Here is a 26,770-nt window from a genome sequence, read left to right on the forward strand (position 1 = left end):
CCACAAGGCTATCCAGTTCACAATATACTGCAACCACTACATCACACCATAGACAGACAACCGTAAATATAATTTCAAATCCACCAAATGGAAAAAATTCACTTCGAACCTCGAAAGAACCTACAATCAGACAATCCCAACCGACCGCAACCTAACCATAAAGGAAATTGACGAACACCTGGAACAGATCAACACTTCTATCCATAAATCGATAGAAGACACAGTACTAAAATTCAAGAACAGCAGCAACAGCGTGGACAAATACCTCAATTCAAAAATCAAAAAACTCAAGAAAGACAAATCCAGCCTGCTATCCACCTTAATCAAGCTAATGAAAAAAGACCCCAGAGCCCATCTGTCGGCTACAAAATCGATCAAAATCCTCCTATCACAGACCAAAGCAGAAATCAAAAAAGAATTTAAAAAATCAACTGACAGCTACTGGGCTACCCAGATCAAACAAATCGACCACAGACAAGCAGAAAATTTCTTCCCGAAGATTAATAAATTACTAAGACCACGAAACTCAATTTCCATAGGAGACATCGACATCGATTTACTGGATCCGGCGGTGGCAGCCAGAGCCTCCGTCCCTGACAACGGCCACTCCAAAGTCTCAGACCCTACCGCCAAACTCAACATCATAGGCGCATACTTCGAGTCAATAAATACACCAAGACACACCAACACAGGGACAAGAATCAAGGAACTGGCAGATAAAAAAGCTGAAGAATATTCAACAGATCTGGAATCAAGAAGAGCCAACAACATAACAATTACCAATTTCACCGCCAGAAACCCAGCAACTCACCCAACTTCAGACGAAGATGACATTTTTTGTGACCCGCCAACACTTCAGCTAATCCTAAGCAAACAACCGAACAAACTCTCCAGTGGCCTCGATAACATCCCACCAATAATATTAAAACATTTACCTTTCAATGTCATCACTGCTTATGCCATACTATTTAACAACGCTATAAACAACTACTATTTCCCAGTGTCATGGAAACGAGCGAAGGTTTTACCAATATTGAAAAGCAACAAAGATCCAGCGATCCCTGCAAGCTATCGGCCTATCAGTCTGACGCCAAGTATAAGCAAGGTTTATGAAATAGTCATCAACAAAAAAATAGTCAAACACTGCGACACCAACAACATCATCTCCAACAATCAATTTGGCTTTAGATTCCGTCATTCAACAACACACACAATTCAAAAACTCTTGTCAGACATTAACGACCTCATCGGCAAAAAATTCTTAGTAGCTGCTGCCCTACTAGATCTTGAAAAGGCATTCGATTCAGCTTGGATTAAAGGACTGATATTCGTGCTACACAACAAAAAATTTAAACCTTGGCTTATACTCCTCATACTGGACATGCTGTCAGGCAAATCGTTCGTCACGTGGAATGGACTCCAAATCTCAACTCTGATCTTCTTCATCCATGAAGGTTTGCAACAGGGCACTGTTAACTCCCCAGTTCTCTTCAACATCCTAACATGCGAAATTATCAACCTATACCAGCTCAACGGAAACAATAACACCTACTCCATGGCATTTGCGGATGACACGATCTTTTATGTTGCTGGCAAAAATCCAGATACAATAAAAATCCAACTAAACAACATTGTCAATAACATCAATACTCACTACGCCTTATGGAACCTGCGAATTAACCCAGCCAAATGTGAAACTATCCTGTTCAGAAAACCAGTACATTACTTATCCACGACAACCAAGAATAAACTAAAGTCATTTAAAATCACCACCAAATCCCCTGGTACATTAATAGACACTGACATTCCGCATGTAAAGTCGGTGAAGTACCTTGGAGTCCACATCGATGAGCTTCTCAGAGGACATGCGCATTGGAACACTCAACTCACGAAAGCCAAGAAAGCTTTTAAAGCGAACAGCAGATTATTTTACAACAAACATCTGTCCAGCCGTGCCAAAATAATCTGCTATCAACTTCTAGTCAGACCCATCCTATCATATGCTGCACCAGTCTGCTGGAACACTGGTGCAGCAATGATGGAAAAAATAAGAAGCTTTGAACGGAAGTGCCTGCGAGCCTGCCTGGGACAATATAGATCAGCAGTCACAAACTACAGAGACTTCATCAGCAACAAAAACATTTATAACATGGCGAACACCCCCCGCATCGACTCTTTCCTCATCAAACTCACCCGAGATTACTACTGCAAGCTCCCAATCATCAACAACAAGCTTATCAATGATCTTGCATTAACTGACCTGAGCGACATAGATGAACGACTCAAAAATGGCTACCTCACACCACAAACATTCACCTACATCGATCACCACGGGCTCGTCCAAGACCATAATAATATACCTGTACTCTACCATTGGAGCAGGCACTAAGCCGACAAAAAAATCACCTTAACTATTAACGACATTAAATGGCGACTAAACATGGTATACTCCATGGCGATACCTACATTGGATTCCATGGACCCGAGAAGACTGGCTAGCAAATACTGGTGGCTATCCGCTAGTTCAATCCATATCAATGAACTAAAACAAAGGCTGAGTTCCAACCAAATATTCACATTATAGTGTCTAAAGTTTGTAAATATTGTAAATAATTTATCGCTTCTCTTTTTTTTTTCTTTTTCTTTTTTTTTTTTTGTCTCTTTATTAGTATTAAGATCTTATTTAACTTAATTTATTAACTTACAGTCATAGACGGTTTTTATATAAGTCTTTTTTCCGTCTTTCTCTAATATATTGACAACGTTTTTCTTTTATCATAATAATCCCCAAAACCTCAAGTGAAACAAAGCTCAAATAGCCCCCCGGCTTGCCATTAAAGCATGTGAGAGCACGTCAGTGCCTAACAGCTCCAACAATACACAATCTGTATAATTATATAAGAGTTTTTTTAAAGTTGTATTTCTACTCATAAATTAACAATGTACTGGCTAAAAGAAAATAAACTTTATTTAAAAAAAAAAAAAAAGTTGCGTAGCCAAGTCATTAAAGGGTCAGTCTTTCGTACGTAGGGTCCCAGGTTCGAATCCCACTAATGTGTGTGCGGTCGTTCATAAGTTTAGTGTTTTTTCTCCGAATTAAAATTTTCCCATTTGATTAGAAATTAAATTATCCGCAAACCTGATAGTCCCTGCATCGCGAAAACGATTGAACGGAAAATTAAAAAAAAAATCTGTCTATCGGTTGACCCTGCGGGCCAGCCCCAAAATTTCCCGCTTTTTTCGAGCTCGAAAATACTTTTGTGTGCCATTGTTTTCGAAAAAAACCGATTTTAGCATTTCTTTCTCCCATGATGTCTCAGGAACGAATCGACCGATTTTGATGGTTGAGGCGGCAATCAGCGTATTTTATTGAGTTCTAGAGCTGATAAAATTTTGAAATTGTTTAGTTCAGTTGTTACGACGATATTCGCGAAAAACCGTTTTTTACCATTTGTTTCTCCCGTGATAACTCTCGAATGAATACTCCGATTGAGATGGCTAAGGCGGAAATCGACGCATTTTATCAAGTTCTAGAGCTGATTAGATTTTGAAGTTGATCGTATAAGTCATTTCTGAGAAATCAATAAAAAACTAAAAAAAAAAAATTTTTTTTTCGTAATTCGACAATATTTTCGAGTCTACATGATCAAATGATCTGAAATTTTCAGAAAAGTTGATGGCCAACAAGCTCTTTCGATTGCTGCCTTAACCATCCAAATCGGTTCATTAATTAAAAAGTTATAGACCGGTCACACATACACACACACACACACACACACACACACACACACACACACACACACACACACACACACACACACACACACACACACACACATACACACACACACACATACATACATACAGTCACCCGGACATCATTCTGAAAATACTCAAAATAGCTTCTTAGGACCTCAATACGTCGACATCTGATGAAATTTCGATTTTCGAAAATCGGGGTGAAAACAATAACTTCCGAATTTTACGAAAATCGTCTATTTTCTTAGCGGGAAGTTAAAAATTGACTTTTTTTTCATTTAGTTAAAATTTCTATACATCCTTTTAAAGCGTACTGTATTTTAACCGTATAAATAGTCGGCGCAATTACAAAAATCCAATCAGGTTTCTGAATTCTTTCCTGATCATGCAGCAGAACGTATGCCATATATATACCCGACCGGGAACTTTTGCCGGGGCCATCTTAAAACGCATTACATTTTAGTCGGGCTAATAATCGGGGTGATTTCTCGGGCCCTTATTTTAAATCGGGCAAATTATATGAAGCTTGGTCAGGTACCCGGAATCATTTCTACCAGGGTCAGGAATAATATTTTTACAGTATCGAAAAAAAAAAAAACAATGGTCGATTTTATTGGCCCAATCTATTGTGTATGCTTATTCTTTACAGCATACACACCTATCGATAAAAAAATCATAGTAAAAATGTATACCCGAAAAATTATTTTTTTATACCTCCAATAGAACTTAAAATTAATTCGTTCCTATCTGGTGTCCCACGACACCACACGATTTTTTTTATTATTTTTCTAGCTCGGCATTTACAGCTTATATAAATAAGTCCATAGCATATTCTTGTAGAAAATTTAACGCTCTACAAAAAAGGTCTCTTATCATTTTTTGATAAATCCATCCACTCGAAAACTATTGAAGCTGGAAGTCAAATCTATAATAAATTTCCAGATCTCTTTACTTTTCCAGCAAATCTATCAGACTTATCAAAAAATTAGATAGGATCTTTTTTATAGACAATTTTATTCCCTTCTCATTATTTATAATAAAGTTTATTCAAATTCCGCATTATTTTCTAGTTATTTTCATTTTAATGTTAAGTTCTCAGAATAGATTAGAAGACTATTATTTTTACGAGCTTGGCATTAAAATGAAAATAACTAGAAATTAATGCGGAATTTGAATAAACTTTATTATAAATAATTTGTAGGGAATAAAATTGTCTATGAAAAAGATCCTATAACTTTTGTTGATAAGTCTGATAGTTGACTTTTGGGAAAAAAAGTACATGACATTTTTTATAGGAAATTTAGTCTCCTACAAAAAAGTTTTTATAATTCAAATATATTAAATCAATGTTTAAAAAGATATATGAACTTTAACTAAGTAAAATTCAAAATTTTAGCTAAATGTCAATGTTCAATACTATAAAATATATTCAGTTATTAACTTATGGTAAGTATCAATTAATGTATATTTACATAAAATCTAAAATGCCCGTAATTATTCATCGAAATTGTTCTTAAATACCAACCTCATTTGCAATTCTTTTCAAAAATTGAATGATTAAAACACAGGTTTGAAGAATCTCGTTCGAATTTTCAATTTTTTTGGGACCTAACAGATGGATTATGTTCGAAAAAACTTGGTTTATGTAATGGTTTTTAATTATAAAACCGTTAATCTTGACATTTAGCTAAAATTTTGAATTTCACTTAGTTAAAGTTCATATATCTTTTTAAATATTGATTTAATATATTTGAATTATAAGAACTTTTTTGTAAGAAGCTAAATTTCCTACAAAAAATGTCATGTACTTTTTTTCCCAAAAGTCAACCGTTTACAAGTTAACAACAAAAAACCACTAATTTCGTAGGAAATTAGACTTTTAAGGCTTCCACGAGGACTGCAGTTGAAGGTACTGCTAAGCACAGACAGGCTTTTTCAAAGAACATACAATTATCTTCCAAGAAAACTTTGAACCGATAAGATACGTGTATATGGGGCTGAGTTTTATTCGATAAAAAGAAAAGAATCAAAATTTACATGCTTTTAGCATGAGAAAACTTCAACAACGTTGTTCCAGTTCTTAAAATTGTTATTAAGAGCTCAAAATTTCACTGAATTTTTATTTTTACATGTAGAATAAGATTTTTGATGGGGAACGAAAAAAAAAAAATCTTCGTTTCAAACGGAGCACCCTAGTATATATATATATATATATATATATATATATATATATATATATATATATATATATATATATATGGGTCATTCCACCAAATAAAATTATTTTTACGGGGCGACCCTCGTCGATTTGGTTCAAACTTTGTGGAGTCGTTCTATATATTAAAAAAAAAATTCTCTGAAAATTTGAGCCTTTTATATGCAGCTGTTTCAAAGTTATGATTTTTTGAATTTTTTAAAAATTTTTGTTTTCAACTTTTTCATTAATTTTTTTAAAGGAAAAAATTTTTTTTTAAAAATGAGCACATAACAGTTTTTCGTAGGAAAAATTCTCAGCTTTCCAATAAAAATATCTATTTTTCATTTTATGTTACAAAAGACCTTTTAAAATTCGATTAAAGACGAAAAAACGATTTTTATGACTGTGCGGCGCTTGATACATCTAATTTGATATTTTTTTCTGAAAGCTGAGACTTTTTCCCACAAAATATGTAATTTTCACGATGTGCATATTTTTTGTTTGAATAAAATTAAATAAAATATAAACTCTCTATGATTAAAAAACGTTAATTCTTATTTTTTTTGAGGATGTTGATACATTTTTACCACATATATATCCTAAGCTAACAACAATAAGTAAGATAGGGTGCACTGCTTGTGTTTCTTTCACCGTTTATGACTCAAAGTATTGTACGTCCAAAACATTTATTTTCTAAAAAAAGTCATCATTCCCTGATTAAACCAAACGATTCGAAACGGTTTGTAATGTTAAATGCCCATAAAAAGGGTGATTCAAAAGTATTCAAAGTATTCAAAAGCCTTAAAAAGTATTTAAAATTTTTTTTCCAATCGTTTTAAGTCGTTTCTTTTAATAAAGGATGGTTATAACAGTGAAATCAACGCTGGTAAAATTTTGAATAGCCCGGATGTATTAACTTGCGGTGTGAGGATATGTTTTCGGGTATGTATCTGCAGTAAAGCTCTAAAAACAAAAATTATAAAACTATTTTTCATGATACCAGCATCAATGGTTCAAGTCTAGGAATTAGTAATTTGAACTTTGATTCTTGTGTTTTGTTCAATAGTGATTTCAGACCATTGATGTCATCTGCGTTGATGACAGTTCTGACTTTGTAATCAAGTTTTATAAAAATTTGTGTGCATAATAAATAGTATTTATGGTTTCTGTTTAACTATAAATTGCAAAGCATAAGTTAGGCGTACACTAATGGTTGATCGCACCATTGGGTTTAATATAACTTGATTCTAACTGGCTGCTGACACTGATAATAATTTTCAATGCAGGTAATCATGAAAAAAATTGTGTGTAACACTAGATGAAACACGACTTCAGATTGCAGTTATTGTCAGCTTTTGCCTACGGCTCGGGCAGCCTACTTTACTTTCTTCTGACATCGTTTTGTTTCATCTCTTGCCACACAATGAACTATTACAGTTTGTTAAAACTATAAAATCAATGACTTGTATTTAAATAATTATTGATTTTGTTCAAACAAAAAATATGCACATCGTGAAAATTACATATTTTGTGGGAAAAAGTCTCAGCTTTCAGAAAAAAATATCAAATTAGATGTATCAAGCGCCGCACAGTCATAAAAATCGTTTTTTCGTCTTTAATCGAATTTTAAAAGGTCTTTTGTAACATAAAATGAAAAATAGATATTTTTATTGGAAAGCTGAGAATTTTTCCTACGAAAAACTGTTATGTGCTCATTTTTAAAAAAAAATTTTTTCCTTTAAAAAAATTAATGAAAAAGTTGAAAACAAAAATTTTTAAAAAATTCAAAAAATCATAACTTTGAAACAGCTGCATATAAAAGGCTCAAATTTTCAGAGAATTTTTTTTTTAATATATAGAACGACTCCACAAAGTTTGAACCAAATCGACGAGGGTCGCCCCGTAAAAATAATTTTATTTGGTGGAATGACCCATATATATATATATATATATATATATATATATATATATATATATATATATATATATATATATATATATATATATATATATATATATATATATATATATATATATATATATATATATATATATATATATATATATATATATATATATATATATATATATATAAATAATTTAATGCAAATAAACTTTTTTATAAAAAAAAGGCCATTCGGCTGCCAAAATAGAAGGTAGATTTTCCAATTAATCTATGTATAAAGATTCATACATACATATCTTGTAATACATGATAGTGTATAGTCATGATATGAAATTAGGCTTGTTTTCTAAGGGTGAGAGTAAAAAAGGACAACAACTATTTTCGATAGAGAACTTTAGTTACTTCATATGACAAAACATGATATAGGTAATGTACCAAACTAACCTTCATGTAAACGAAGTATAGAAAATTTCATGATCGTGCATGAACGTTGCAAGAATCATGTGTGATCATTCTTTCCTTGCCATGCATTGTTATGCATGATTAAACATGGTCGTGCACGATCGTGCATACCTGCGCATGAATCATGCAAAGTCATGCCTAGATCATGTACGACCATGCGTGAATCATGCATGATCATGTATGTCAACTTTTTCTCGGGATGATGTCATCGTTCTCCACTGATTTTATTTGTTATAAAAATTTTCATGCATTACGTAATTTCATTATAAACACTGATTATTCATAAAGCTCTATGTTACAAATGACAGTTTTATTATCTGAAATAATGAAACTAGGTTGAGAAAATACAATATTTTTATATCTCATGAGATTATTGTTGTGCAGGGTATGTGGATCAAGCTAAAAAATATTTAAACTTGCTATGATAAATTTAATCATAGCATATCCAACGGGATCAAGGACGTTTGCATAGTGATAGAATTTCTGAAGATATTCGTAGATGCACGCGGGCATATACACATAAATATATACATACTCTACCACCACTTCCGCTTATACTTTCGTTATATAAATAAATATATATATATATATATATATATATATATATATATATATATATAAATATATATATATATATAACGAAAGTATAAGCGGAAGTGGTGGTAGAGTTGGGGTATACCGCGGACTAAATCCCGTCCGGTCGAATTTTAACTTGGAATTTATAGTTCAACTGAGAAATTATTGTCTCGATGATTACGTTTCAATCCGCACCTAGCGTCGTAAAAATCTGACACTCACATTATGTGAAATCGATTTTGATTGTCATTAAAATGATTTATTTTTTATCAGAAATAATATATTTATAACTTTAAAGCTAAAACATATTAAATCTCAAGAGTTTTTTCAATTCAAATAAAAAATCTATTTTTTACTACACACATCAGTAGATGAAGCATCCAAATAATGTTAAAAGTAATTATAATATATTAATCATTTTTAATACCTTTTTGATGTTGTTTATTTCAATTGTTTAAATTTAACAGTTATTTTTCCCGAGACCACTGTATAATCGCATTTAATAAATGGATTCACATCCGCGGACAAACACTAAATGTAATCCCAGCAACTCGAATCCCTGAATTCCATCTCATTCTCTGAATTTTTTAAAATAAAAAAAAAATAGAAACTAAACAAATTATTCGTTTTAAACATTTATGCAACAAGTGAATGATATTTTTTATGGTGTATTTAGAAGACTTGCACTTTATGAAATTATGGTATGAAAAATAACAAAATTTTATAGATTTTTAATATTTAAAAATATTCACTTTTGTCAATATTAAAAAAATTGAATCTTATCACAATAATACAACTGTACAGCGACTAAAGTTTAAAGAAACCATATCTTGTCGGTTTTTAAGGGAATTCGTCTAGTACAATGGACAGCTTAAGGGAGTTTTCTGTGGGATAAGTCAACATCTAGATCTAAAAGTACTTGCGAGGTATTGTAATGTCAGATGTTCAGCGATAATAGTATTTTATATTGACCATTTAAATGGAAAAACAACATAAGTTTTACTTATATTATCATTAAATTTAATAATGAAATAGAATTTAATTAAAGTTTAATTTTGTAAAAAATTTGAATTTTATGAAAAAAAAAAAATGTTAAGTAGTAGCAAGTACTTGTAGAACTTGTGTCGACAGGATGAAATATATACAAGCTTAAACGCTGAAATTTGTGCCAAATCCAAATGTGGGTCAGGTCACCTGCATCGCTACATGCCCACAGGAAACCTCGTATCTTCAGACTATTTACTATCATCCCTACAGTTGTCATTTAGAATATGTAGGTTAAATGTTAGCAACATTACAGTCTGTCCAGGTAGTTAAGTTGGTTCCGTGACAAATTGCCCTCGGACAAAATATCTCCGACAAAATAACCTAGAACAAAATAACTTTGTTATAAAATAACCTGAACAACAATAACCTTCAAGTACGAATTTTATCGTTATAGATTTATGTGAATTTATTCAGGTTATTGTTGTTCAGGTTCCCGGGTAAAAATGTTTCGAACTGAAAAAAAAATAATTTTTTTTCTCGGCCGAAAAAAGGTCCAGGTAGTGAACACGAGGCTGAAACTCGCTAGGCCGAAATTCGGCCGAAACTTGTTGCGCCTAAAAATGGCCGAAAATGAAGCTTAAAAATGGCTGACGTTAGACACGAGGATTTATACTATTATTATTATTATTATTATTATTCAATTTGATTGAATAGAATAGGAATAATTGTATTTATCAAATAGTCATTTAATTGTCCAGGAAAAGTAAATTATATATGGCCATGTATTAAAATTTCCAATATATACATAGCTATGTATAGAAATTTCAACTAAATTAAAAAAAAAGACACTCAATTTCTGTTTTTTTTTTCGTTCAATCATTATGATGATGCGGGAATTATCAGATTTGTGATCAATTTAATTTCTAACCGATTGGAAATTTTTAATTTAGGGAAAAAACGCTAGAATTATCAACCACGTCTGCACACGCTTTAGTGGGATTCGAACCCGGGACCTCACGAACGAAAGACCGACGCTTTAACGACTAGGCTACGATACCGACAGTGACTAATAAATTTACTTGATCCATATGAAATTTAAAGAATACATCACTTTTAAAACAGCAAAATATAATTGAAAATCTATCATTAGTAATAACAAAAAAATTTCTCATTTTTTTTTTTTTTTCATGCGCTATAAAATTCTGTATGTAAGGAATTGTGATATGTGTAATTTTGGTTATATAGTTATGTATAAAATCGTTTAAAAAGTATATAGGCTCCATATATGGCCATGTATAGTCATATGTAACTCGTTTTTCCTAGATGATTAATTACTATGCCTACACTGTAAAAAATTTGCAGAGTAAATGCGGAATGAATACGGAGTGAACGTGGAGTAAATGATTTTCTATTTCTTTAATCCCCCGGAGTGAATTTCATTCCGAAGAGAAGTTTTAGAACATATTAATTATAAAAACAATTACTAATACATAGTGAAGTTAGGTCTTTTATATTTAGACATTTATATTGAATACGGAATAATCACGAGGTCCCTTTACCTATATTCACAAGAAATAATTGTTTAAAATTCTAATCTGTTAATAATGACAAATTTAGCTTCTTTGAAGTTAAAGAAATCGATTTTTCATTTTCGCCCATTGATATATTTTCATTCAGCCACGAACTGTCATATAACTTACATCAATTATACCACAAAAGAAAATTTTAAATTGTAACAAAATATCAACTATTCCCATAGCAACTATGTCCCTAACTATTAAATAAATAAATGTTTTCACTATGTCATATATAAAATTATAACTTAGTGAGTTACAAAAACATTTTATAAGTTGAAAATATAATTTTTCTCTAAATTTTTAAATTTCAAGTTCCATATCTTCAAGTTCCACAACTTGAAAATTTTTTATGTTCTATTTGGAGTTGCATGAAATTTTTTTCAAGCACAGTAATTTTATTTTTTAAAAAATCGGTCTATTGGGTGACCCTGCGGGCTAGCTCCAAAACTTCCCGCTGTTTTCGAGCTCCTTGAGCTTCTTCGAGCTCGAAAATGCTTTTGTATGCCATTGTTTTCAAAAAAACCATTTCTTAGCATTTCTTTCTCCCACGATATCTCGCGAACGAATTAATCGATTTTGATGGTTGAGGCGGAAATCGACGCGTTTTATTAAGTTCTAGAGCTGATTAGATTTTGAAATCGATCGATCGAGTCGTTTCTGAAAAATTAAAAAAAAACTAAAAAAAAAAAAATTTTTTATTGTCTTTCTTCAATATCTTAGAGTCTATCTAATCGATCAATCTAAAATTTTCAGGAAAGTTGACGGCTAAGAAACTCTTTCGATTGCCATCTCAACCATCTTAATCGGTCGATTTATTAAAAAGATATGCGGAGTTTACATCCATACACACACACACACACACACACACACACACACACACACACACACACACACACACACACAGACACACACACACAGATAATCGGACATCATCCTGAAAATAGTCCGAATAGCTTCCTAGGACCTCAAACCATTGACATCTGATGAAAATTCGATTTTCGAAAATCGGGATAAAAACAATAACTTCCCGAAATTTCGCAAAATTTACAATTTTCTTAACGGGAAGTTAAAAATATTATGGCCAAAAACAGGCCGATTCACCTGTCGGCCAAATTTAGGCCTGTTTTCGGCCAAAAATTTTTATTCGCTATAATTTTATTGAAAAAAAAAAAAAAAAATAGTCTCGCCGAAAATAGGCCGATTCATTTGACGGCCAAATATCGGCCAATTTTCGATCTCTTTAAGAAGAATAAATTTTTTTCGGCGTGTTTTCAGCCTCTTTCAATAAAATTTTACAGTTTCGGCGTGATTTCGGCCAAATATTTTCACCTGGGTTATTTTATAACAAAGTTTTTTTTTTCAGCTTATTTTGCTACAAGGTTATTTTCTTACGAGGTTATTTTGTCGGAGTTATTTTGACGAGGTTATTCTGTCCGAGGGTAACCGGTCGCGGCACCGTTAAGTTCTGTATCATAACAAAATGTCTACTTTTTTTTATCGAATAAAACTTACTTTTTTTGCTAATGGAAGATATTTTACTTCATTTCACAGATTTTTCATTCATTAACAAGCAACATAATTTTATGACCAAGTAGCTCCAAAATAATAGCTAATTAAAACATTAAGTATTATATAATTTAAATTCCAACGAATTTAATTTTCTTGCAGTAATATATATAACCGCCGATTTCCCGTAGACTTCACGACAGTTATAATCATTATGTATTTGCATACATATATGTGTACTTGCGAGAGCTTTTCATGACAGAAGACAAGAGTTAACTTCAAGGTGCAATAGTTAATGCAAACTATATTCGTCTGTGTTCATAATTTAAATGAGATAATCGTAACTAACCTGGTTGTTGCATATTTTGAACTTTACAGTAGATTTTCCCTTGCATGGTTTCCGCTTACATCGTCTTTGCTGTCGTGACAAACCACCGCCACAATTCCTGCAATAATTGTCACAGTTTATATAATTTGTAACTAAGATATTATTTTTGGCTCCATACCAACATAACTTTGGAAATTGAACCTTTACGATTTGAACTAGTAAAATTTAATTTTTGTAATTCGAATTTCAAACAATTTGAACAAAGTTATTTTGGTCGGGTACCTTATTTTTTTAATTTATATGTACATGTATTTTAAATTATGCTTACCTTGTACATGGTGACCATTTAGACCAAGTTGTCCATTCTCCCCAAATAGCGCTCTTAAAAAATTTTTCATAAATTGATAATTTGAAATTACAGGACTATTTTTATAATAAATATTCAACGAATAATATTTTAGACAGTATTTATATATAAATATATGATAAGTTAAACATGGATAATTACATATTAGTAAAACAGCGAGTGTGAGAAATGTAGAAGGGCTTTTTACAGGTAATATGTTTTTTAATCGTTAGAATTGATTAATATTTAAATATTTGTTAAATAGTATTTGTAATTACTATCCCGGGTCGAAAAATTTGATCTGATTTTAGTCTAACTGGACTGTATTTGGACTACTTGGTCTGTTATTGAACTTCGATAAAAATTTTAATCTGTTTTTGGTCTACCCGGACTGAAAAATTTGACCTGATTTTAGTCTGATTGGACTATTTGATCTGATTTTGATCTTTTATGAAAATTTTAAGCTGTTTTCGACCTGCTACTTTAAAAAACAAACGCGTTACGAGCAGACTAAATTAAATTAATTCGTGAACTTTAAAAAATTTTAGTTCTGAAAATTTACAAGGACAAAACTAGATTAAATCATGGACTTATAAAATTTTTATTTATGGGCAATATTTATGAAAAAATATTAAGTTGCAGAATTGATTATGTTTTATTTACTATCTTTTGTTTAAAAATGTCGGCAGTTAATGAAAATTTGACAGCTTAATTTTTTAGTTGTCTTCATTGAATATTTATATCATTGAATAAAAGTGATAAAACAACTCTTAAAATGTCAAGAATTTTCTCTTATTTACTGGATAAAATTGAAAATATTTTGGCATAAGAAAACATCAAAATTCTTGTGCTACGGAGAAAAATGTTGGCTCGAAATCTACCAATTTTTATTATGCTGTCGACCAAACTTGAAACAGAAAATAAAGTATCCAAAAAATTACTATGCTCTTATGAAAAATTATTATGCTGCATCAAAATTATTATAATGTATGGAAGTAATTGATATTGAAGCTCATCGATAAGTTTCTCGCGCGTAATAAGTAATGTGATACAGTATAATCATTTTTTGTAAGAGCACGATAATTTTTTGGATGTTTTACTCCCTGTTTCAAGTTTAGTCGACAGCATCGTAACAATTAGTAGGTTTCGAGCCAACATTTTCTCTGTGTGACATCTTATTATGGAAGCGCATTAGCATGTTTTAAATACCAAGAAAATTAAAATAAATTAATAAATCTAGATTATTATTATTATTATTATTATTATTATTATTATTATTTATATTTATAAAAAGTCCTGTATTTGTCCTTAAAAACAATTGAACACAGACTAAATATTATAGAAAATAAAGTCTGTTTTTGTCCTTAAAAAAAATTGAACACAGACCAATAATTATAATAAAAAAGTCTGTTTTTAGTCTAAACGCGATTTAAAACAGACTAAATATCATACGAAAATAAGTCTGATATTAGCCTGGATAAGGAATAGTACGGGCAAAAACAGATTAAATTCTTATATAAAATGAATACGATCTATAAACTTGAATTAAAGGAAAAATATTTGAATTTATTATTTATTTTAAAACAGATCTAATTTTTTGACCCGGGTAGGCTGTATCAAAAAAATCGACTATTTTTTTTTCTTCATTATATCGAAAATATTGTTGGAAATGACGAAAATAAAATACTGTGAAAGTTTGAGCTCTTAATATTAACATTAAGAGGTTGCGCATTGCACTTTTCTATTTTCCATAAGAATAACATAGAAAAAATTTTTTTTGCATCTTCTGATTTTTATAAGTAGCTAACGATGCGTCATAGGAATAATTGGCAGGCATATTGTTGTAGGTAATTGAATGCTCTACAAAAAAAGTTGTTTATCATTTTTCGATAAATCTATTTGTTCAAAAGTTATTTGAGGTTGGAGTCGAATTCATATTAAATTTTGAGATCTTTTTACTTTTCCGGCGAAACTATTGGACCTATTATAAAATATAATGGGAACTATTTTGTAGACAATTTTATTCCCTACAAGTTATTTTCAATAAAGTTTTTTCAAATTCCGCATTGTTTTCTAGTTATTTTTATTTTAATGTCAAGCTCTTAAAATCGATCAGAAGACTGTTTTTTGTATGAGCTTGACATTCAAATAACAATGACTAGAAAACAATGCGGAATTCGAAAAAACTTTATTGAAAATAACTTGTGTGGAATAGAATTGTCTGCAAAATAGTTCCCATGAATATTTTGTAATAGGTCCGATAGTTTCGCCGGAAAAGTAAGAAGATATCAAAATTTAATATGAATCCGACTTCAACCTCAAATAACTTTTGAACAAATAGATTTATCGAAAAATGATAGAACACTTTTTTGTAGAGCATTCAATTACCTACAATAATATGCCTGCCAATTATTCCTATGACGCATCGTTAGCTACTTATAAAAATCAGAAGATGCAAAAAAAATTTTTCTATGATATTCTTATGGAAAATAGAAAAGTGCAATGCGCAACCTCTTAATGTTAATATTAAGAGCTCAAACTTTCACAGTATTTTATTTTCGTCATTTCCAACAATATTTTCGATATAATGAAGAAAAAAAAATAGTCGATTTTTTTTTATACAGCCTAGTAATTACATATAATTTCAAGTTTTTATGTTTAAAACATTTGCGTATCATCAATTACATAAAATTATCCAAATTATATGATCTATTCCAATAATAATAAAAATTACATTTGAATAATTTTACTCAAATAAAAAACTCAGGGTAGGCAAAATTTTGAAAAGCGGTCATCCATCCAATCATTGATGGCCACCGTCAATGTTATTTAACTTTGATCATCGAAACTTCGTCATCAGATTCTATGGTTTAATATAGAGACTAAAATGTGATTCCATGTCAACTAGATATGACCAGATCTATTCAATTCTAACTTTTCACTTCAGACATGATCAGGTCCAATCATGTATGGGCCCATATATAAATCTGTATCAAATCAGATATGAGTCTATACGAGCTATTCATCATCAAATCAAATTATGTATAAAATCATGTGAAGTTGTTCATTCATCTAAATATGATTATATATGAATATATAATTAAACATTTGATCAGGTAAAATATTTTTTTCTCAGGATAATATAATTTATTTTCATCTATTTATCAATAATCAGCTATTTGATTGACTTTCGCAAGTGTTGATTTTGATAAAGCGATCAATTTAGTATCTTAAGAAGATTAATGGTATGAGTAAAGATTATCAGGGAAACTCTTGCCCGGAAAAAGTCTGTGGTAGTCGTCGCAAGTGTAAAGAGTAGAACGAAAGGAACAAATGATACCATTCTAGAGTAATCACTTTCGTATATAGAGAATAGAGAATAAAGCTAGAGAGATAGGATTCACTTCTCTAGCACAGTATAAGTGGCTTGCATCCCTCACGTACTAGATCCGTCGATGAGCAGCGACGACGGTATTCTACAGAAACGTCGACGTTGGGGGTACAAGAGCTTTTGGAGAATTTGTGCGTTTATTGATCCCTGTGAGAAGAGTGCAAGCCGTGTCTCTAGTGCTACCTCTTCTCTCTCGATTAGTCAATGAGTGGACGCTTCTACTCCATTCTGAGATATATATATATATATATATATATATATATATATATATATATATATATATATATATATGTATGTATATGTATATATGACTACTTTTTTTCATCATACTATAGTAGACGAGTAAAATAAAAAATATTCAAAGCCTACGTTGAGATCATAAGGGCTCTTGGTATGTCCGAGGTGCTGATGAAAGCATGGGGTAATTTTTAGACTATAATACAGATAGGAATAACAATAATAAATGAAGGGTAATGATAAAAACAAAAAAATATGGACGAGTGATAAAGAATCTAAGTACATGAAGGCATGTCATACTTTGATGTTTTCATAGTCTTCTTCTGTCAAATGCAGTGGCTTCCAGGATAAATAGGACCCTTTCGTTTTGTCTCGTTAGACAAGCCGCTCAATATGTCGGTGTTCCTTTATTTCATCATGAGCTTTTGAGCCGTCACTTACCTTAATTGACAGTTCAGATTCTATAGTTGATGGCTTATACTTGAAGAGTATTTTTGAAATTAGTGGTAATTTAGTGCCATGTCAATAAATTCATAAGTTCCTTTTTTTTTTTTTATTCATTTACTTTAGAGTTATTTGCAATCACGACACAATGGTTGTAATGACGTTTAAAAAATCGTTCATTAATTATAAATTTATCTCGTATTATTTTTGAATGAATCTGCGACTAGTTTGCCGGGAATGAGTTGTAACTAATTTAAAATAAAAATGAACAAAATATTTTAAGTATTAAAATTTGCTGATTGCAAGTTGATTTATTTTATCCGAGAGCCAAGCTGCTGCTTGTTGAAGATTCTAGTTACAAACTGATAATATGAAAACTTACAAAAAATTTCTTAGAGTTAACATTTTACGTAATGCTTAAGGCCCAAGTGAGTGGGAGTAAGAAAATGGGAAAACGGGAAAGCGGGAGTTGCGATTGGAGAATATGGGCCTAGGGTGGAGTGGAAAAAGTGGAAAAGAGGGTTGACCCAACGTGGGAACGTGGTAAGCGGAAGGGGCATGATGAGACTGGTCAAGAAGGACAAGGACGTCGGACCATGTGTCTAGACTGATTTTATTGCAGGGATTAAAAAATGTTCAAAATATGAACGAGAGTGGTTGTAAATCAGGAGATTGGAAATTTTACAAATTTAAAATTTAAACTTAATCCGTAAACAATGAAGCGTCTTTGAGTACTGAATTTAAGCAGTAAATATTTGGACAAACAAATGAAATAAAATTTATAATTTAAGCCTGAGCAGATGTTTTATAGTACAATATAAAAAAAGGCCATTCAGCATCCGAAATGGAAGTAGATTTCTTACGATAATTGTTCCACTTTTAATAAGTATATGTAATTTAATAATTACCCATCAAAAATTTTCAAAGATATAAACAATGGCGTTATCACCATAACACATGAGTCAATTATGTGACTTTGAACCCTTATTAAAAGTCGAACAATTATCGTAAAACAAAAAATAAAAAAAATAAAATATAGATTATTTTATCGGCTATCAAGTTCTTTTTACGTAATAAGGATAGATATACCCGTTAAAAAGTTATTTACGAAAAAAACCAAAAAAGTAGAATTTTTCGTTTTTTTTTGGAATTTCAAATGCTCACTATTTCTAAACTAGTTGACCGATTTTGCTCATCTTCGAAGTTAACCAAGCTAATCGTTCATAGAATAAGTGTACCAAGTTTCATTAAGATCCGTTAAAAATTGTGGCCGCTATTATCGCAACATGGCGCGTTATATTATATATATATATATATATATATATATATATATATATATATTATATATATATATATATATATATATATATATATATATATATATATATATATTAGGGTGGCGCAAAAAAACCGACTATTTTTTTTTTTCGATCTTGCATGAAAATTTGTTGGTTGACGATGTTTTGATAAGCCTCTCCAAAAATCAGCTCGATAAAAAATTTTCAAGAGGTCGCTCACAAATTTTGAAAATATCGAAAATGATGGAAATTCGGATTTTTATTTCTAAATTTTTTTCTTTCTCGTGGCAGCAATAGTTTATATTTGTAAAATCATAACTATGCTGAAAATTTCAGCCCAAAATTTAAAGATTTAAACGGTGCTCAAGAATTTTAAAGATTAACTGATAATATGTAACTAATAGTTCGAATTAGTTTCTATATTTTTTTATAACTCAATTATTGTCATTTCACTTAAATATAATTTTTGCATAGCTAAAAATATACAGGACAGTCTTAAACAATAAAATTTGGCAAGTTTTAAACAAGCGAAAAAACCTACAAATTGAATTAAAAAATAAAAAAGTATGTAAAAAACTTATTATTTCTATTTCTCGGGTTATATTTTCATTCATTGTCATGCAAATGATGGTGAAAAAATCAAGAAGCTTTATTATTAATATTTAAGGGTCGCTCAAAAACGTCCAAAAGACAGCACTCGGAAACATTCAAAATTCTTGAGCGAGGTTTAAATATTTAAATTTTGGGCTGAAATTCTCAGCGTGGTCACGATTTCACAAATATAAATTATTGCTGCCACGAGAAAGAAAAAAATTTAGAAATAAAAATTCGAATTTTCCATCATTTTCGGTATTGTCAAAATTCGTGAGCGACCTCTTAAACATTTTTTATCGAGCTGATTTTTGGAGAGGCTTCTTAAAACATCGTAAACCAACAAATTACCCGACTAGAATTTCTTCCTGATTTGCCTGAAGTACCATAAGGACCTTATCGGGTTAATATAAGGTTTGCCTTATTAGGGCAAACCTGACAAGTTCCTTGTCAGGACCTCATCAGGATATCCTTATTCAAAAAAAAGTTATTTTCCACCGGGTCAACCCGACGAGTTCCTGATCAGGACCTCGTCAGGATATCCTTATTCAAAAAGAAGTTATTCGCCATCGGGTCTACCTGACGAGTTCGTGATCAGGACCTCATCAGGATATCTTTATTGAAAAAAAAAAGTTATTTGCCATCGGGTCGACCTGACGAGTTCCTGATCAGGGCCTCGTCAGGATATTCTTATTAAAAAAAAAAGTTATTTGCCATCGGGTCAACCTGACAAGTTCCTGATCAGGACCTCATCAGGATATTCTTATTAAAAAAAAAGTTATTTGCCATCGGGTCAACCTGACGAGTTCCTGATCAGGACCTTATCTGGATATCCTTATTCAAAAAAAAGTTATCCCATCCCTTTAAATATTTCATTTACAGGCTAAAAATTAAAAAAAGTATAAAACAATATTATATAAAAATCACGTCAATCATTGTAGCACAGATTTTTTACTTTTTCATCATGTTCGGAAGTAACGCTGGAGCTAACAGCTGGAGCCTTCTTTGCCATTCCGCTTTACAACTCGAATCGGACGTCCGCATCGTCGGATGCTTCTCCATGGTCCGCGCCTTCTCCCACCTCGCCAACCGACGTCTCATTGGTCAACTCTTAAGATTTCCCTTTCTCCTCGAATCCGAGACTTCTCATTGGAGCGCAGATACCGACGTCTCCCACTCCTCAGAGAACCTTCTAGAACCCAGCTCTCGGGTATAAAAGAAGGAACAATCAGAGCGGCAGCGCATTAATTCTTGAGCAGTCTAACTGGCAAGAATACCTCATCTAATAGCGAGCAAGGCTATTGTTATTTCAATTCACTAACTAATCAAGTGCGCTAGCTTGATTAGTCTCCAGCTCTACTCTACAAATAAATCAGTTCTTTTTAGAACTTTTCACCGGTTGACTAGCACTTTTCAGCGCTAGCCAACAAAACCTCCGGGTTCGTAAGATAATTCTCATTGACCAGAGTTTCTCCAGCTCAGTTGACTAGCACTTCTCAGCGCTAGCCAACTCGACCTCCGGGTCAGTAAGAAAACTTATCACACTAGTTCTTCTCAGGACTTCTCTGCATCTAACGTAAAATCTCAAACCAACGGTCTTTCTCAAGACCAAATCGGCCTTTCTCAAGGCCACCACATCAATTAAACGTACGAATTCCTCTTCATTACAACCTAATTCACCGGCAGACTACTCGTTTGAACATTTTTTGGTCCTTCGAGCCGGATTGGGTTGTATTGAAGTTGAAATTCTCAACACAGACTTCAAGAGGCCAGGGACATCTCAACTAAATCGGTCAATCTAAGCTCAACGCATTGCGGAGCACGGAGTGCTGCGGGGGGTTTAGATTGATTGTATCCTCATCGTCACCTCATCATGGCCAACTCAGCAGGAAAACTCAAGCTTCAAGAAACCAGGTTTCTTTACATCTCAGAGCTCGCAACGGAAGTCGAGACTGGAGTCATCTCAACAGTCAACATTCACGCTGCCAGAGCAAAGCTAGCCATGCTCAAGCTGAACTGGGAGAAGTTCGAGCTAGACCACGAAAAACTAGTCTCCTCAAAATCCGACGCATCTCCAGATCACAATTACTTCAAGGACAAATGGTACGATTTGTCAATGAAGGCGTTCGTACTATCTGAGGCTGCTCTGTCAACTCGTATTGCGGAATTAGAGGCAATGGAGCCTCCAACTGGTAACACTCTTGCTGACACCAGCATTCAAGGGACATCTCACCAACGACCATCTCTGCCAGGCATCTCCGTCCCGAAATTCTCCGGAAGCTTCGCCGAATGGCGACATTTTCAGGACATGTTCGTCTCGCTTGTCGGAGAAAATCCAGCCCTCTCAGCAGTAGAAAAGATGCACTACCTATGTGCCAGCTTAGAGGGAGATGCAGCCAGTCTCATCGCCAATCTCAAAATCTCAGCCGACTCGTTTGCTCCAGCATGGGATACTCTCACGGCGAGATACGAAAACAAGAGACTTCTCAAGACAGCTCACCTCAGCAAGCTCAGAGCTCTTCAACGAATGGAACACCGCTCAGCCAAGGAGCTAAACCACATCCTGACCACAGTCTCTGAGTGTTTGAATGCACTGAAAGCACTCGGATGCTCCACTCAAACCTGGGATGACCTCATTGTACATGATGTGGTACAGCTGCTAGACTTTCGCACTCGAGAGGCCTGGGAGATCAATTTGGGCTCTAGCACAGAGTTCCCGACCTATGAAGAACTCAAGACATTTCTGACTGGCTCCGCCAGAGCTCTGGAAAGCCTGGAGAGCCATCTCCCTCCTACTAAGCCACCGCCAGCAAAGAACGTCTCCTCATCGGTAGTCAGTAAAAGAAGCTACTCTCAGACTGCTCAGCGCACTCCACCCGCAAATGTTCATCTCGTCAACACTGAAGCTCAGGGAGTTAGAAATCTGAACAACTTTTGCAGCGCTTGTCAAAAGGCTCATTACATCGCCTTTTGTCCATCCTTCAGTCGACTCAGCTACGATGACAAGATGGAAGTTGTTCGAAGAGAAAGACTCTGCTTTAACTGCCTTGGCAGGCACAACGTGCGCAAGTGTGAGATTCCGAAGGGTTGCAAAATTTGTGAAGAGCGTCACCACACCCTGCTCCATCAGGGACCCAAGGCAACTCTACCAGCTACCACTGCGCCAGTAACTTCTCCAGCTACTTCTCCAGATGAAACGGAATCAACTGACAGCTCCAATCAACCGCAATGAAGGTTATGCAGGACCTCTCGGAGCCCACGCAGTCTTCTCAACAGGCAATGCAACGCGTCTACTCAGACAGAAGTCACATCTCGACCCACTGTCTCCAAGGCATCTCAAACAAGCAAGAAAGAAAAGACTTCTCAAATAACTCAAAACCCGACTTCTCAATCCGTTCAACTACAGACTTCTCAGTCACGTAATGACTCGACTTCTCAAACAAGCAAACAACGGACTTCTCATTCATTATCAATAGTCCACTCACGAGTAGCAGTGCTACTAGCCACATGCAAGGTACTTGTCTTATCCTCAGGCAATACTCAACATCATGCACGTATCCTCATAGACCCAGGATCGGAATTGACACTAGTCTCGTTACCAATTGTTAAGAAATTCGGGCTCCTTAAAAAATCATCTACAATTCCAATACTTGGAGTTGGTAGTGCTTCACCCGGCACAACTCTAGGTCTGGCTACTCTTCAATTACAGTCCACGCATTCGCCATCTCAAGTACAATTAGATGCGCACATATTGCCAAAAATCACCACTCACATTCCCTCAGTAGTGGTGGCCAACCAAGACTGGACTCATATCAACAACCTGGAGCTAGCTGATCCAGACTTCCTAACTCCAGGTCCAGTAGACATTCTCATTGGCGCAGACAATCTCAGAAGCATTCTCAAGTCACCTCGTTTAGTTATGAGAGGTTCATCGGAACCTATGGCGATACACACCGTGTTCGGCTGGGCTGTTCTCGGGCAAGCATCCACGGCATCTCAGTTGAGGCCATTGCGATCTCTTCATTTGACCAGCAATGAGGATCTCCAAGATACACTCACCAAATTTTGGGTACTCGAGGAAGCTCCAACTACATCAGAGACACACCTCAACTTGGCTGAGTCAGAGTGCGAACAACACTTCTCTGCTACTCATCATCGGGACGATTCTGGTCGTTATGTTGTACGACTACCTCTCAACTCCGATATCTCACGGTTGGGTAATTCCAAGGTAACAGCGCAACGATGCCTTCAACGTCTTCTCAAACGTCTCTCCTCTGATTCAACTCTCAAAGAGCGATATTTTAAGTTCCTTCAAGAATATGAAAGTCTCGGACACATGGTGGCTGTACCATTAGAAGCTCCAGAGCCCTCTCATACGTACTATCTCCCTCATCACGGAGTATTACGTGAGCAGAGCACCTCTACAAAGCTCAGAGTCGTTTTCAATGGATCCAGCAAGACGTCATCTCAAGTATCACTCAATGACATCATGCATACTGGTCCAAAGACTCAATCAGACATCTTTGACGTATTGCTTTACATCAGACAACACAAATACATCTTTATTACGGACATAGTAAAGATGTTCCGGCAAATAAAGGTTCATGAAGATGATTGGGACCTTCAGCGCATTCTCTGGCTAGATCAAGACTCAACTATTCGAGCCTATCAACTAACGACCGTAACATATGGCACAAGGTCAGCCCCATATCTTGCTTGTCGAGTACTGAAGCAATTAGTAGCTGATGAAGGCGCTAATTATCCACTTGCAGTAGATACCATTCTCAAAGGTAGTTATGTTGATGACATCTCGGGTGGTGCAGAAACCCTAGAACAACTCAAGAACATTGCTACTCAATTAAATGACATGTGCCTCTCAGCATGCTTACCACTTGATAAGTGGAAAAGCAATCATCCGCACTTCTCACCACCAAGTATCTCAACTCAACAAGAGCAGCCCATTCATACGTTCGAAGATCTCACGTCAAAGATACTAGGTATCACATGGCATCCTCATGAAGACATTTTCTCGTTCCAAGGAAACATCTCATTCAAGCCAGCAATTACCAAACGCGCCATTCTCTCAGAAGTGGCACAACTCTTTGATCCACTCGGACTCATTTCCCCAGTCATTATCAGAGCAAAAATCCTAATGCAACAACTCTGGCTGGAGAAGATTGGTTGGGACGACCCACTAACGCCTGAAATAATTCATCAATGGGATAAATTCAGAGAAGATCTCAACACTCTCTCGACAATCAAAATACCTCGGTGGTTACACTTGCACTCTCAAACCTATTCCATACAACTTCATGGGTTCTCAGATGCGTCTCAGTTAGCTATGGCAGCAGCAGTCTATATCAGAGTAACATATGCGGACAATTCGTCAGTTGTTACGCTAGTCTGCTCCAAAACCAAAGTGGCACCTCTCAAACGTCTCACCATTCCACGACTAGAGTTATCAGCAGCTGCTCTATTGGCAAACCTCGCAAACCATACTCAGAAGACCCTCAATCTCAGTAATGTGCCAGTATTTCTATGGACTGACTCCTCAGTCACGCTCGCATGGGTAAAGAACAATCCAATGAGATGGAAGGAGTTTGTGGGCAATCGAGTATCAGCCATTCATGAGGCTGTCCCACATGCTCATTGGAGATTTACATCCGGTAAACTCAACCCAGCTGATTGTGCTTCTCGGGGCTTAAGCGCTTCTCAACTCATTGAACACACACTGTGGTGGACTGGACCACCATGGCTCTCGCTATCTCCTGAATTTTGGCCATCAACCGTAGCACCATCTCCAGAGCATGATTTGGAAGACAGACCCGGCATCTCACTCTCAGCAACGTCACCTCCATTACTGTGGGATCTCATCGACCTACCTCAAGTCAAATCCTTCAATAAAAATCTTCCGAAACTACTCAGAATCACAGCAATCTGTCAGCGAGCCATCTCAAGATTCAAACAAGTTCCAAACTCCAGTTTAGCCATCTCACCAATTAACCCAGCTGACTTAGAGGTTGCAAAGCTGTTTTGGATACGGGAGACTCAATGTGCATACTTCTCCTCAGAAATCAAGGCTATTCAAGCTGGAAAAGGACTTCACAAGAATCATGTTCTGTCTCGACTAACTGCAATAGTTGACCATACTGGTATATTGCGAGTTGGAGGTCGTCTCCAGAACTCTCAACTGTCCGAGGACAGCAAACACCCGGCAATATTGCCCAGACACAGCAAGCTCTCAGAGCTGATAATCGCAGATGCCCACTCAAGAACTCTTCATGGTGGTACTCAACTAACTCTCTCTCACGTCAGAAAGACTTGTTGGATCATCGGTGGCAGAGCCCCCATAAAGTCATTCATTCAACGATGCCTTGTGTGTGCCAGAATACGTGGAATTCGAGCTCAACAACTCATGGCTCCACTTCCGACCTCTCGAGTCACACCTTCTCTAGTGTTTGAGAACACTGGAGTAGATTATGCCGGTCCAATCACATTAAAAACCTTTCAAGGTCGAGGTGCAAAAACCTTTAAAGGCTGGATTGCAGTCTTTGTCTGTTTCACGACCTCCGCAATACACCTAGAAGCAGTTTCAGACTACTCAGCAGAAGGCTTTCTCAAAGCTTTTAGACGTTTCACCAGTCGTCGTGGCATCTGCAAGACTATTCGAAGTGATTGCGGCACGAATTTTAAAGGTGCTGACGCCATTCTCAAAGACCTATTTCGTCAATCATCAAAGGAATCTCAAGAACTTCAACGGATTCTTGCTAATGATGGAACGAAGTGGATATTCAATCCACCTGGAGCACCTCATATGGGTGGAAAGTGGGAAGCAGCAGTTAAATCAGTAAAGCACCATCTGCAACGAACTATCTCAGACACGCTTCTCACTTTCGAAGACTTCTCTACCTTCCTCGCTCAAGTAGAAGCGGTACTCAACTCACGACCTCTCAGTGCGCTTTCAGACGACCCAGAAGACATCTCAGCCTTAACGCCAGGACACTTCATTCGTGGAGAAGCTCTGACCACGATACCAGAACCATCTCTATGTTCTGTACCTGAACCAAGACTCTCTCATTTTCAACGCATTCAAGAACGATTTCAAAAATTTTGGGATAGATGGTCAACGGAATGTCTTCAAGCGCATCAATCGATTTCGAAATGG

The 26,770-nt window shown here is 34.6% G+C and overlaps 1 protein-coding gene across 2 annotated transcripts in view; it reads right to left on the reverse strand.

Annotated features, from left to right (window-relative positions):
- Nucleotides 1-26,770, reverse strand: part of LOC130664138 (protein madd-4) — a 328,261-nt gene that overhangs the window by 106,035 nt on the left and 195,456 nt on the right. For both annotated transcript variants that reach the window (XM_057463924.1, XM_057463923.1), the window contains exons 4-5: nucleotides 13,627-13,679; nucleotides 13,320-13,416 (exon numbers count right to left, since the gene is read on the reverse strand). In XM_057463924.1, the coding sequence (XP_057319907.1) occupies nucleotides 13,320-13,416; nucleotides 13,627-13,679 (150 nt within the window). The remainder of the gene's footprint in view (nucleotides 1-13,319; nucleotides 13,417-13,626; nucleotides 13,680-26,770) is intronic.

The sequence above is a fragment of the Microplitis mediator genome, chromosome 2 (assembly GCF_029852145.1).
Source record: "Microplitis mediator isolate UGA2020A chromosome 2, iyMicMedi2.1, whole genome shotgun sequence".
NCBI classification, from domain to species: domain Eukaryota; kingdom Metazoa; phylum Arthropoda; class Insecta; order Hymenoptera; family Braconidae; genus Microplitis; species Microplitis mediator.